Source organism: Ranitomeya variabilis, chromosome 1, assembly GCF_051348905.1.
Source record: "Ranitomeya variabilis isolate aRanVar5 chromosome 1, aRanVar5.hap1, whole genome shotgun sequence".
NCBI classification, from domain to species: domain Eukaryota; kingdom Metazoa; phylum Chordata; class Amphibia; order Anura; family Dendrobatidae; genus Ranitomeya; species Ranitomeya variabilis.
This window is the reverse complement of record NC_135232.1, coordinates 313,603,386-313,617,873: the sequence shown is the minus strand read 5'-3', so window position 1 is coordinate 313,617,873 and position 14,488 is coordinate 313,603,386. Positions and strand designations below refer to the sequence as shown.

The 14,488-nt window shown below is 41.1% G+C and overlaps 1 protein-coding gene across 1 annotated transcript in view; it reads left to right on the top strand.

The window, feature by feature from the left end:
- Positions 1-11,566, top strand: part of CASTOR1 (cytosolic arginine sensor for mTORC1 subunit 1) — a 46,059-nt gene extending 34,493 nt beyond the window's left edge. Inside the window, exons 7-9 of the mRNA XM_077297114.1 lie at positions 3,662-3,744; positions 7,888-7,982; positions 9,767-11,566. Of these exons, the coding sequence (XP_077153229.1) occupies positions 3,662-3,744; positions 7,888-7,982; positions 9,767-9,862 (274 nt within the window). The 3' untranslated portion in view covers positions 9,863-11,566. The remainder of the gene's footprint in view (positions 1-3,661; positions 3,745-7,887; positions 7,983-9,766) is intronic.
- Positions 11,567-14,488: the final 2,922 nt, after the last annotated feature.

The following is a 14,488-nucleotide window of genomic DNA, read 5'->3' as shown; positions in this document are numbered from 1 at the left end:
AGGTGCATCTTAGTTGCATCAATTTTGGCTCTTTGCCCAGCTCTTCCCACTTGCCCTGTTGTGGTGGCAAGTGGGGTAATAGTATTGGGGTTGATTTCAGTTTTGTGTTGTCAGCTGACATCAAGCCCATGGATTAGTAATGGAGAGGCATCTATAACACCCCCCCCATTACCAACGCCTTAGTTAGATTGTAAAAACAAAACCCAGCCAGAATAAAGTTCTTTTAATTGAAATAGATACTGACACCATTATTTTGAAATGAAGCAAATTTATACTCTCCTTTTACAACTAATCCACTGAAGCCCATGTCGCCTCTAAAAGACAGAAAATAATAAGCCACCATATTTCTCACCTGTCTGATAAGATAATCCATATCTGTTCCACGAAGATCTGGATGATTTGGATAGCAGTAACATTAGTGACTGCTCTCCATGCCAGCCTGCTCACACAGAGAAGCGTAGTTGTGCGCTGTGTAGCGCTGAGCTGCCATGAGAAGTCACCAGGATTCATAGCTGAACGCCAGTCACCTCACTTACGGCACCCTGGGCTGCGTGGGACATAGGCATCAGAGGATTATCTTCACATTGGACAGGTGAGGAATATGGTGGTTTATTTTCTTCTGTCTTTTACAGGAGACATGGGCTTCAATGGATTAGGCATAAAGGTACCGTATAGACTCGAGTATAAGCCTAATTTTGCCACAAAAAGCTGGGAAGACTTAATGACTCGCGTATAAGCCTAGGGTGGGAGATGCAGCAGCTATTGGTAAATTTCAAAAATAAAAATAGATACCAATAAAATAAAATGAATTGAGACATCAGTAGGTTAAGTGTTTTTGAATATCCATATTGAATCAGGATCCCCATATAATGCTCCATAAAGTTCATGATGGGCCCCATAAGATGCTTCATACAAAAATATGCCCCATATAATGCTGCATAAAGGTTGATTATGGCCCCATAAGATGCTCCATAGAAACATTTGCCCCATATGCTGCGAAAAAAATACACACACACACACACACACACACACACACACACACACACACACACACACACACACACACACACACACACACACACACACACACACACACACCTCCTGTCCTGAGCAGGCGGGGACACCGGCACTTCCGATATTCACCTGTCCCCGTTCCACTGCTGCGCTCCTTTCTCTCTGCAGTGACTGTTCAGGCGAGGGCGGCACGCACATACTAAACACGTCATCGCGCTCTCTGACCTGAATGTCACAGCCAGAGGACACAGAAGACTGAGTGGTGCAAGGCGGTGAAATGGGGACAAGTGAATATTGCAATGCTCCCCCTCCCCCGTTATACTCGCCCTCCCGGCGCAGTCCCTGGCAGCTTCTCCCATGCAATGGTCTGACGCTGGCAGCTTGTTCCAGTGTTTAGCGGTCACTGATACCGCTCATTAAAGTAATGAATATGCGCTCCACCCCTATGGGAGTGGAGTCGTGTCCATATTCATTACTTTAATGAGCGGTACCACGTGACCGCTGAACACAGGAAGAGCTGTGGGCGCCGGAAAAGCAGGGACATGCAGAGACTTGCCGGGAACAGGTGAGTATGATTTGACAGCTGCCAATGACAATGACTCAAGTATAAGCCAAGAGGGGCCCTTTCAGCATAAAAAAATGGGCTGAAAATCTCGGCTTATACTCTAGTATATACGGTAAGTATAACGGTAAGTAACTTTTGTTTTCTTTAATTTTATTTCAAATAAAGGTGTCAGTGTCTTTATTTCAATTAAAGGACTTTGTACGAAAAAGACAGTAGAATAATCTAACTAGAGGTTAGAAATGGGTGGGGGGGGGAGTCTTATAGACACCTTTCCATTACTAACCTCTCGGCTTGATGTCAGCGGCCATAAAACAGCTGAGAAACCCCAACCGTATTACCCCACTTGCCACCGCACCCCAGGGCAAGTGGGAAGAGCCGGGAAAAGTGCATCTAATAGATGAAACTTTTTTCTTGGGTGTCTGCAGGCTGCTATTTTTAGGTTGGGGGGGCAATATCGAAGGCCCCTTCCTAGCGTGAGGATACAATCCTCCTCCACCCCCCCCCCTCCCCCCAGCAGCTGGCTGCTTTAACTCAGCTGGTTGTCAAAAATGGGGGGTATGCTGTGCCTTTATTTTTAATTTATTTAAATTAACAAAAAAAACAGCATGGGACCCTTATCTCATCAGCCAGAGACCTGTGACCATCGGTAACCTTTTTACCGCCGATCACAGGTGCTGGCTCACACCCTGTCATTTCACAGTGTGGGGACTGCAGCACTCAGACCTGCGGTAACTTACCGCCAATCAGAGCTGCAGTAGTTTCTCACGCTGTCACGCAGATGACAGCATGGAAATTCGGGCTTCTGAACCAGAAAAGTAAGGCTGGAGATACACTTGCGGATGTGAGAGCAGCGGATGCGATATGCTAATGACACTCGGCTCCTGCTCTGCTGTGAGCGTGAACAGAGCGTCAGTGATCTGTCCTCCGATGCTCTCGCATGAGGATCGCAGCACAGCTGCGGAGGAGACGGAGAAATTAATTTCTCCATCTCCTCTGTTGCTGGCGTCGGTGGGAATCGCACTGCAGTTGTGTGATATTTGAGTTCAGTGTGATGTTTCACTTTAACTCATAGACTTAGACTTATATTGGTGCGTGTGATCCAAACCTTGTGTGCAATCACAGCATGCTTCGTTTTTTTTCCCAGGAAATAAAAACGACAGAATACAAGCATTGGATTAAATTGGTACAATTGCATTTGTTCAAATTTTTTTTTTTAATCACTAGTGTGAGTGAGACATAACATGACTTTTCCAAGAAGTCCCTGTTTGGGGTCCATGCACAGACACTAGGTGTTGGCTACAGATCCTGATATTTACTGTTCGGGTTCGCCCATCACTAGTCGTAACCATGGATACTTTAGCTACTGCAACCCCCTGCATATTGGGTAAGAGACATAGTGAATCAGAACTAGACTACACTTCTAATTGGAGGTATTTGCTAATATTATTATTACTTACTGCATATTTGGATAGGATCTTGCAGATGGGAATACCTCTTTAAAAGGGAACCTGACAGCTGATCCATGCTGCCTGATCTACTGGCAACATGTATCAGACACTAATTGTATGAGCTCAGTCAGGTATGTACCTTTACCAAAGAAAGCCTTTTCCGAATGAGGTTGGCACAATATGCTCCAGAAGTAGGCAAACTAATGTTGAATCAATTACCGTACATTTATGGGTAAATGTGTACAGTGATACACAAAATGAAAAAATAATATACCTTTTTATATTTTAAAATTATATATTCTAATATTATAAAATACCTACTTTTGGGCCACCCTGTAGATTTAGTGTGGCTAAGTGAGTGTTTTCTACTTAGCAGTTAGATCCAATGAAAATAATGTAATAAATGGGACTGCACTTCTATTTATTTTTTTTTTTTCCTATGATATAATCTGATTTATATAGAAAAAAGGAACTTGTAGTATTTGTGCTTTTTTCTCTATATATAATCTACACTGAGAAGGAACTTGTGTTTTGTGTGCTATTATTTGTTCATTTGTAATGAGGTCAGAAGGTGAAAAGGATGCGTGAGCCTAGTGTTAGTATTCTGACGTTAATGTTTTGCAACTTCCTTCAGATTCCCCACAGACCTACTTCTAACAAGCTCGTCTGGGGAACTATGGCGCATGGTGAGAATCGGGGGGCAGCCCCTGGGCTTTGGTAAGTTCCAGCTTTTTTTTTCTTTTTTTTTTTTTTTTTTTTTAAATTGGGACATCCGAAGAGGAAGAAATGCACACCCCAACTAATGCAAATATTTCCTGTGTCGTACTTGGTGACAGTGCTGGTGGGGTAGTTGTGATCAGCTCTGACTTTCTCACTCAGGATTGCATGTGATGCTAGCTGTCACCAGTGTTTTGTGGCGCCGGTCATGGCAACAGATGTGACTTCAGACTTGGTAGCAGTATGGGATTGGGGGGTCTCCGCTCCTGTCTGCACTGACTCCTTGTTCTGGAAATCGGGGACACTGCACTACATGTTTCAGATGCAGGATGCTTGCTGTGTTCTCATGTATTTTATGTACCGTTCTTTACAGTGACACTGTAAAAACTAAGTCAAGGAACATATCGGGTTATAATTTTTTTTTTTTTTTTTTTTAAGCTGTGGTCCCTCAAATGCCACCCCTGTGATGTTGGCACTGTGATTCACAGCGGGCAGGTGACCTCATTGTGTCAATTCACTAATGATGACATAACCATGTCACATGACTGCAGAGAATCACAGCCCCAATATTGCAGGAGTTAAAGGGGTTGACGACTAGTTTCCATGTCCCTCTCATGTGCCCGAACTCCCACAGATAAGCAGCTCACTAAACTCTTTGCTTTGGCATATCCTGCTGTAACCTTAGCTGCTCTCCTGGTCACATGACCACCGGCTGAGAGAATCGCCTTCTTCCTGTGGTGTCTTATCAGATTCTACCTCACTTTCAGGCTCTGGGAGCTGATGGGGCTTATCAAGAGTGATTGGCGCTTTGTGTAAACGCTCACTAAGCCCCATAGGTAGTGCCGCACACCACGCGCCTCCCCTTGCTTGCAGGCAGTGCCACACACCACGTGCCCCCCCCCCCCTTGCTTGCAGGCAGTGCCACATGCCACGGGGCCCCCCCGCTTGCAGGCAGTGCCGCACGTCATGGGCTGATTTAATTTCCTTGTTATAGCCAAGGGACATCTATTAGATTTTTCATCATATGGACTGTTCTAACACACATGATGAGAGTAATGTACTTCCCATCGCTCACCTTTAATATGCTATTTATATTTTGGTCTATTTGGGAACCTTTTTATTTTTCAGTCTGGAAGAACTTCAAAAAATAAAAATCAGTTATTGGTACCAATTTAATCAAGTTGTTGCTTTTAAGCAGTTGTCTTTGGTGTATGCCAAGGTGTAGCTATGGGTTTGGTTCAGGGGGGCAAAACTTCAAAGTGGGGCCCCTAACCAGGTAGCCCTGATTACAACTATGGTGGCACCCCTTAATAATGGGTTTGGAGGTACCTCATCACATCACCGACCTGTTACTAAAAATTTGCTATTCAAAGACCAACATTGATATTACACCCATAAATTGGTAGATACCAGTGCTGCAGAACATGTAATAGATTACAGCACAGTTATTGATAGTGACTTCAAGCTGACGTTCTTTCTGGTGGTGTCATTCACTTTTACAGTCTTTTCCTACTGGCCCAGACCGACGTGACAGCTCCTCCAGCCAGGACTCGTTTGCAGAGATTAAAATGGACATATCTGACTTCTCACATTTTCAGCACCGTATCCATCTATTTCCAACCTCCACAAACACCTTATCCTGCCCCAATGCAAAGCTGCTGTTGCCGCCATACGAGTCCCTATTACTGCACCTGCTGTGTGCCTATAGATAGTTAAAACAAACCTCTAGAATATATTACTTACCTGTGCAAGTGCCCTAGAAAACAATGTCCACATTTTGCCCCTAGGAAGTAGTAATGCCCTCTGTGTGCCCCTTTGACTGTAACAAAAACCTGCGTTCCCCTATAACAATAAGGGCCCACTTTACATTTATAAATGTCCCGAGTCTCCCCTGTACAGCTCCTCTATACATAGTATATTGACCCCTCACTCTGTAGTACCCTCCACACAGTATAGTGATCCCTTAGTAGCTCTTCAACTGTATGATGGCCCTTTCACTGTTATCCCACACTCTGTGATGGTCCCCTAAATCACCTCAACGATATTCTCTCCCCCCCCATATGGGTCATACTAACAGATAAAAGGTGATTTCCATTATTTCCTGCCGTATTGCTCCAGTGTTTGCTAGGACAATCCGGAAGTCACACCTCAATGTAAGTCTGAGAGCCAGAACAAGGCCCTCATGGACTTCCATAGAGAATTTGTGGCCGTTATCTGACTTCTGATCAGTCAGAAGTTGTGGCGACAAGATGGCAGCATGGGCTGGAGGGGTTGTCTGGTGACTGCACTTAAAGCATTCTCTCTTCTGGCATTTAGCAAATATTAATAACACTGGTCAACAGCATTTTTGGTGCCAAAGATATTTCATCGAATTTAGGGTATTTTTGGGGTGCTGATTCTGAATATGTCATCAGTTTTGCCAGATTGGCTCAAGTTTTTGAGATTTTTGGTATCTTATTTATAGCACTTGTTGGTAAATGCGACGCATCATCTCATTAATTTCTTTGGATTAGTACTTGAACTGAGCAGTTCTCAATATAGTTTTGTGTTAATTAGTGTTCTAAAAGTTTGTTCATAGCTTGATTTTTGCACTAACTTTATGTTGTTGTCTGTTTTCCAGTGAAAAGCATGAACTCATCAAGAAGAAGTTGTCTTAACGATCCAGACTCATTCTGTTACTTTTGTGGTGAATACACACTGCCAAAACATAGAAGAAACATAACAGACTTCGTAAAAAAGTGTATTTTGCCTATTTTGGGGTTATGCTTGGGGACCAAGACAAGTTTTGGGCACCACACATAGTGTGCAAAGCATGTATCGAATTATTACGAAAATGGAGCAAAGGACAAAGAAAAAGCTTCAAATTTGGTGTTCCAATGGTGTGGAGAGAGCCAAAAAATCATCATGATGACTGTTATTTATGGTAAACACAGGTACAGGCACATCTTCACAATGAGGGACAGGCCTTCTTGCAGATTCCATGTTACTCCCATTTTCGTTTCTTATGCTTATTGAATCCTTGCACTTGCACTGCACAGAAATAACAGTCATCATGATGATTTTTTTGGCTCTCTCCACACCATTGGAACACCAAATTTGAAGCTTTTTCTTTGTCCTTTGCTCCATTTTCGTAATTCGATACATGCTTTGCACACTGTGGTGCCCAAAACTTGTCTTGGTCCCCAAGCATAACCCCAAAATAGGCAAAATACACTTTTTTTTACGAAGTCTGTTATGTTTCTTCTATGTTTTGGCAGTGTGTATTCACCACAAATGTAACAGAATGAGTCTGGATCGTTAAGACAACTTCTTGATGAGTTCATGCTTTTCACTGGAAAACAGACAACAACATAAAGTTAGTGCAAAAATCAAGCTATGAACAAACTTTTAGAACACTAATTAACACAAAACTATATTGAGAACTGCTCAGTTCAAGTACTAATCCAAAGAAATTAATGAGATGATGCGTCGCATTTACCAACAAGTGCTATAAATAAGGTACCAAAAATGTCAAAAACTTGAGCCAATCTGGCAAAACTGATGACATATTCAGAATCAGCACCCCAAAAATACCCCAAATTCATTAAAATATTTTGGACACCAGAAAAAATTTTTTTTGTTGACCTGTGTAATTATTGTAACCCTAATTCACCTAAAACGGGAAAGGTTTATTCTGATTTCATGTCAGATATTGAGACATGTATGTGTCTCTTTATGTAGTGTATGTAAACTTCTGCTTCCAACTGTATCAATGGAGGAAACACAGCAAAAATTAAACTTGTTTATTGAGAAATATAATCTTAGTTATGGGTATTGGGTTCTGGGGTTGAGCCTTTGATCCAGGAAACTAGTCTGATTGCCATATGTGTAGTCTGTAATGAATTTTTCCCCTAATTCGCGGCAATTTAGCATCTACCTTACGGGACTTTTGCTTCATCTGTATCATCACGTAATATATCAATATGTTCTTCCCAGAACAATGACTGCTGTTTGTCATTAACATGGACTTGGCCCCACTTTTGCAAACCAATGTTTTGGAATGAGGTATAGATTAAGTACATATGTAAGCACTTTTCACCATGTAGTTTCTAGAAAATAGAGTTCCTTGTTCACACTTAATTTTATTCTTTCCTATTTTTACAGATGAGTGTGGAATAGTAGCACAGATAGCGGGGACTCTGGCTACAGCAGATATATCCGCTTATTATATTAGCACCTTTAATTTTGACCATGCATTGGTAAGTTGACAGCCTTTAGATAAAAATGTGTTTTGTTTTTTTGGTTTTTTTTTTGTTTTGGTATAATGAATTATTTTAATAGTAATTCCCTTCAGGATGACCTTTTCTAAGGGCAGGCATGAGTCTGTAAATGAGCAACTGTGTACTGTATGGTCAGAGTCCTCCAGCACGGTAGACAGTTTCCTAAGACTTCAGCTTTGACTAATGGTTACCTAACGGTACATAATGACAGGGTTGTCCAGATGAGTAAGCCCCATTTTATATAATCTCATGATTCATGTGATCTTGGCCCCTTTTGACATTTTTGAGAACAGTAGCTGTAATTATGTCTTCAACCTGTGCACGTATCTGTCTAGGTTTGAGAAGAACTTTTGACCACAATTTAGTAGCCATTTCCATTTGTAATGGTGACATTCTCTCTGGAGTGCACGTGGCATCCTTCAGAATGTGTGTATTTCTCCCAGACATGATTTCAGTTGGCTGGGGTGAGCTGTATTTAGGAATAAGTGATAAGAGGTCGGGGTTCCACACAGTTCTAGGAAACAATACTAAACTGAGCTCCTTTCCACTTAAAAGGAACCTGACACACAATTCATATTGCCCAAACCATGTGCAGCTTGAATTGGAGACCATCATTATATTACAAACATCTGTTTTTCTCTGAAATGTTGTTTCAGAAAACAAACCTGATGGAGAACAATGCTGTGGTCAAGGTGACCAGTAAAATGTCCTTGCCAGCATTGCTACCTGCCACTTTAGATACAGGTCTCGCACTATGGGTTCTATTTACTAAGGTGTTTACTCCAGAATTTTGGCATAAGACTCCTCTAAATGTTCCAAATTTTTAGCGTCCTTGGCAGTCTAAGGGTATGTGCAGACGCTGCGGATTCCATTGTGGAATTTTCCGCAGCGGTTTTGATAAATCCGCTGTGTTTTTTTCCTGTGGACTTATTGCGGATTCCGCTGCGGGTTTTCACTTGCAGTTTTCTATTGGAGCAGGTGTAAACCCGCAGCGGAATCCGCACAAAGAATTGACATGCTGCAGAAAATAAACCGCTGCTTTTCCGCAGCATGTGGACTGCGGATTTCATTTCCCATAGCTTTACATGGTACTGTAAATGCATGGGGAAACTGCTGCGGACCCGCAGCAAAATCCGCAGCGTGCGCACATACCCTAAGACTGCTATAAAGTGGTCGGGACTTGGACAGGGAGTCTGGAAGCCCACCTGGAAAATGTATCCAAAGTTACTCCAGAAATGAACTGAAGTAGCATTTCTGGTGGAGATGCACACCATTTGTAAAGTGCACCTAATTAATTTTGTCTATTAATGACTTGGGTGCATCTTACTCCAATGGTACATTTATTATTTCTGGTGTGAAAAACACCAGTCTTAACATTTTGCGCCCATAGTGTTTTGTTTGTTTGTTTTTTTTTTATAGGGAACTGCATGTCTTTCTAGTTGTGTGGGCAGGGGCATACCTCTGTGACTAGTAAACTCCTTTCCAGCCACATGTTCAACTATGTTTTTCTTTGAAACACTGCGGCATTTCAGAAAATTACATAGTTAAAAATGGGGCTGAGGTCAAGGTAACTAGTGCTCATTAGCTTAGAAATTTACAGTAGTGTTTATTAAAAGGAACTAAGTTTGTTCTTCATGATTTAAAGGGTTCCGTTTTTGATCAAATAACTTCTCGTGTCCTATTTATGTGCATTAGTTCTTGAAAGTGACAGGTTTTGGTTGCCTAGAAAGTGTGGATCACATTAAGTTTTTCTTTCGTAATAGGTTCCAGAAGACGTCATTGACACTGTGATCACATTTTTACTTGAGCGGGAGGAAAATAAAAGCGAATGTATAGCCCCTGTCTTGCTGCAGCAGTGACAGACATGAGAAGTATTGACTAAGCATTTGTCCACTTCTGATATTAGAGGTATGCGATCTCAAGCAATAGTATGGACAATGAAGAGAACTGTCTACCTGCTGCTACAGCAGTATATCCAGTGCCAATGAGCCGAAGGCTAAATCAAATTATCTGATCCATGGATTGTTTGCTGATCATTTCCACTGATTAAGAAATATCCTTCAATTTCCTTACTGGGTTTTCCTAAATAGCACTTGTGAAGTTTGTTGTAAGCAATGCTCCGATTTGTGTGTTTGTGTACTACCTGTTGTCTCAAACAGGACACATTTGTATTTCATGACATCTAGTTGAATTCGGTGTTTTCTCCACCAACAATAGGGCTTTAAATTTTAAGCTTTACGGTGTTTTTACTTCTTGTAGTCCACCATGACCATATTCTGGAGTGCACAGAAATCCTGCCCCTGTGTCCTGAAGAGACGTTCTGTTGTATACGTAGTACTGCTAACACATAAATTGACATATGGTGGGTTTCCCACTTATTACATACACTCCATTTTTGCATTTAGTTCAGAAATTGATTGTTATCCTACTAAACAGTATGAGCTCTGCTTGTCCTATTATTGAAAGGTAAATATATACCTCGTACATTTGTAAGCTCCACCCGGTCGTGCGTGGGGTCATTTGTAGTAAGTGCCTTATTTCACAGAGCTACGGGGGCTACTTTTACTGTAGTTCTCAATATACTTGGTGGTTACTTTTTCATTTATACCAGTGCCTAATAACACTAAGACTGTACAAGGTAGGCATTTCTCATCTTAAGAGGGCTATTTAAAAGGTTAATCCCATCTTCCTAGATGCACTTTTGCAATTTACTGCTTATTAAAATTTGCTGCCGTTCTTGAGAACACTTTTTCTTTTCACAGCTTTGTTTAGGAGACAGACCATCACTGCTGTCTAGCTTGTAAGCGCTGTGTTGAAGCTGGCTGGGATTAGATGGTAATGGTGTCCTTATCTAGGAGACTGACCACCACTTCTGTCTAGCTTGTAAGCACTGGGTTGAAGCTGGCTGGGACTAGGAGGCAACATTGTAATTGGGCAAGCATTGCTAGGGCACAAACTCAATAGAAGAGTTTGTAAGCACTACACATGTTCGGCTGTCAAGCAGTAGTGGTCAGTCTCTAAAGAAATTAGTTGTTAATAAGTGTTAGTATCTCAAGAATGGTTGTAAAATTTAGCAGTAGAAGGCACTAAAAGGCAAAATTGCTAGTATTTAACAGTTCTATCTGACGATACCCATTTATGAACATGTGGATAACTGTTTAATGGATATAATATACGGTAATTGTTGGGTCATGTTTGTGCCTTTACATGTTTTGGAGGTATGTTCTTTTTCTGTCTTTAAGTAAAAAAAAAAAATGCAAGTTCTTGTTACACTTCCAGTGTAAGTTCTGATGAGTTTCTGTACATTTGCAGATATTGTTTTCGTTAAGCAGTACAGATGTCACTTTTTTTTTTTCTTTATCAGATCACATTTTTTTTAAGGGAAAATTTACAGATCGGCTCAGTCAGCAGTTTATTGCATTCTGCTTACTAAGTACTCTTTCTACTGTGTATACCAGTGTCACGATAGCACATTTCTATAGAGATTTATCTCTGTATAGCGGAAGAATGTATCCTTGCTTATTTGGTGTTTGTAGCAATAATATAAAATTAAAAATATATTTAAAAAATGTTGTAACTCTTTATCATTTTACATTAGACATCTAATATATAAAGCTGAATGTGTGTATGTCCGTGATTGGCATCTGCACCGTCGCAGCTACAGCCACAAAACTTTGCAGTCACACGTCTGGACCCCAAGAGTGTCATAGGCTGTTGTGAGATGAAATTTTAACCCCGCACGTTCCAATTCACCAAACAATTTTGCCCCTATCTACATAATGGGGGGGAGAGTGAGGGGAAAAGTGTTGCAGGCAAATTGGCAGCTGCTAGATGTGAACAAGGGGGACTTAAAGAATGAGAGCGATGGCGCCAAAGAGTATATACTGTACAGTTGCTAAGGTGGGGCCCCGACATGGGATACTCACCATACATGGGGATATGAACACACACAAAATGCACCACACACTACCACGTGCTTGAACACATATACCACCCTCCGCACACATTTCACCACACATACACCAACCTCGCCACATAAGTCGAAGCAAAACTCGCCACTATCCTTCAAAAATAAAAATCTGATTAATAAGCAGACAAACTACAAGAGCAACAAATGTACCATATAGGAAATCTGGCAGCTGTCGGTCACATGACCTGTCTATTATGTGTATGTGTGAGCTAATATATACTGCCAGGGGGGATATACTGCATCAATAAGATCTCTCCCAGGCAAAGGTTTCAAGGCAGACTAGGGTATCAAGATGGGCTGTTGAAGCACTTTTGAAGAAGCACCAATAAATGGAAACTTAGTACAGCGGACGAAAGACATTGTTTCTTTCCTTTCAAAATCGGATGTTCAGAATGGGCAGCAACCAAAGGGATCTAGCTATACCCCTTTACTGTTTGGAGAGATTTGGCTAAAGGTGTTCTTCATTGGAAGAATTGCCATGCCTTCAACATGTAAGCAAGGCCGATCGACTAAACTATGCACAAAAAAAGGAACTTTGGTGCTGAAGAAAATGGCAGCAGGTACTTTGGACCAATGAGTTAAAATTTTTACTTTTTGACTGCAAGGAAAGGCAGTTTTATTGGCCAAAAAGTTGCAGAGCAGTACAAGTGTCTGCCGGTAACAGTGGAGCATGGTGGATGTTCCTCAAATGTGTGCAGACAATTTGGGATTTGGTCCATAATAATGGTGTCCTCAGTCCTGAGAAATGCAGACGGATACTTATCCATCATGTAATGGCATCAGGGAGGTGTCTGGGGTTAGTGTCTTGCTGCATAATTAGTTTAGAGCCAAACATACAGCTAATATCATTAAAGAAGCACTCCCATCAAAGTTTGTATCCTCTTAATATATTACAATCATTATATAGCACTGTGTACTTACAATTTTACTCACTTTGCCCATCTTTTACCCAGCTAATTTTTTTTTTTTTTTTTCCTCCTATGTAGAAACAGGAAGTCTCTTGTTTGCATGACTCATTCCTCTCCAAATCCTGACCCAGCTGCTCCACCTCTCCTCCATGCCATTGACTTTTGCAATGACTGAGTCATACTGAAGGAAAATTGACCTCCTGTTTCCACATAGAGCTTAGAAGGAATCAGCTAGTCCGTTTTTAACCAGGAGAGATCATATAACTAATGGAAAAAAGAATTAAGTGGGTAGAAGGGAAAATGAGCAATTGTAAGTCCACAGTGCATTATGATGACTGCAATATATTAAGAGGATAACACATTTGATGGGAGTGCTTCTCTAAGGCAGTTATCCCACTTGCAACTGCAATGCGAGACACTCCCCTCAATACCCGGGACTACCACCAGCGGTTTGGACAAGAGTGTTCAGCTGCATAGAAATACATGCAGCTGCACACTCCCATCCCGAGTGTTGGTGGCAGTGCCGGGTATTGAGGCGAGTTTCTTGCATTGCAGTTGCAAGTGGGACACCGGCCGGCCTAAGAACTATCTTGTGTGCAAAGAATAAGTCTTGGAAAAACTTATATGACCATCACAGTGCCCTGATCTCCTCATTGGGTCTGTGTGATCTCATATTATGAGACAGAAGGATTTGCTTTAGTCTACATCCACAGAAGATCTGTGTTTAGTTCTCCAAAAGTTTAGGACAACCTTCCTGGAGAATTCCTTCAAAAAATGAGTGCAAGCGTTCTTTACCCCTTAACCACCTTGGGGGATTTTCTGTTTTTGCTTTTTCATTTCTTTGCTCCGCTTGTTCCCAGAGCCATAACTTTTTATTTGCCCGATTTTAACATGCGCCATGTGAGGACTTGTTTTTTTGTGGGACGAGTTGTGCTTTTGAAAGAAAACATTGATTTTACCATATAGTGTACTGGAAAATGGGGGGGGGGGGGGGGGGGGACTCCAAGTGGTTTTCTTCTGATGTGCGGCTGATTTAGAGCTTATTTTTAACGCACCAAGCTGACTTTTATTATTAATCCCATTTTGGCATTGATATGCTTTGATTGCCTGACTAGAAAAAAAAAAAAAAAAAATATTATATATATATATATATATATATATATATATATATATATATATATATATATATATATAATATTTTTTTTTTCTTACACCATTTACAAATTCTTTATATACTTTGAGAGATCAGGCGTTTCTGAATGTGGCAAAAACAAATGTGTTTTGTTGTTTTTTTTTTTTTGTGAAGGGGGCTGATTTGAACTTCATAGCAGATCGGCAATGACAACCACAGGGAACTTCTGCAGACCCCCAGTTCTCATGCCAACCTATCGGCGCCTCACGATCATGTCGCAGGGGTGCCGATAGATGGAGTAAGTGACTCTCCTGGAGCGGGCATGTTAAATGCAGCTGTCAGAGATAAAAGCATTTAGCATGTTAACTGCTATATAACTTTATTTTTTTTTTTAATGCTCAAAAAATAAAATCACTCCAGTGCCTTTTTTTGTTTTTTTAATTCACATATGAATATTAAATTAACTTAATTCCAA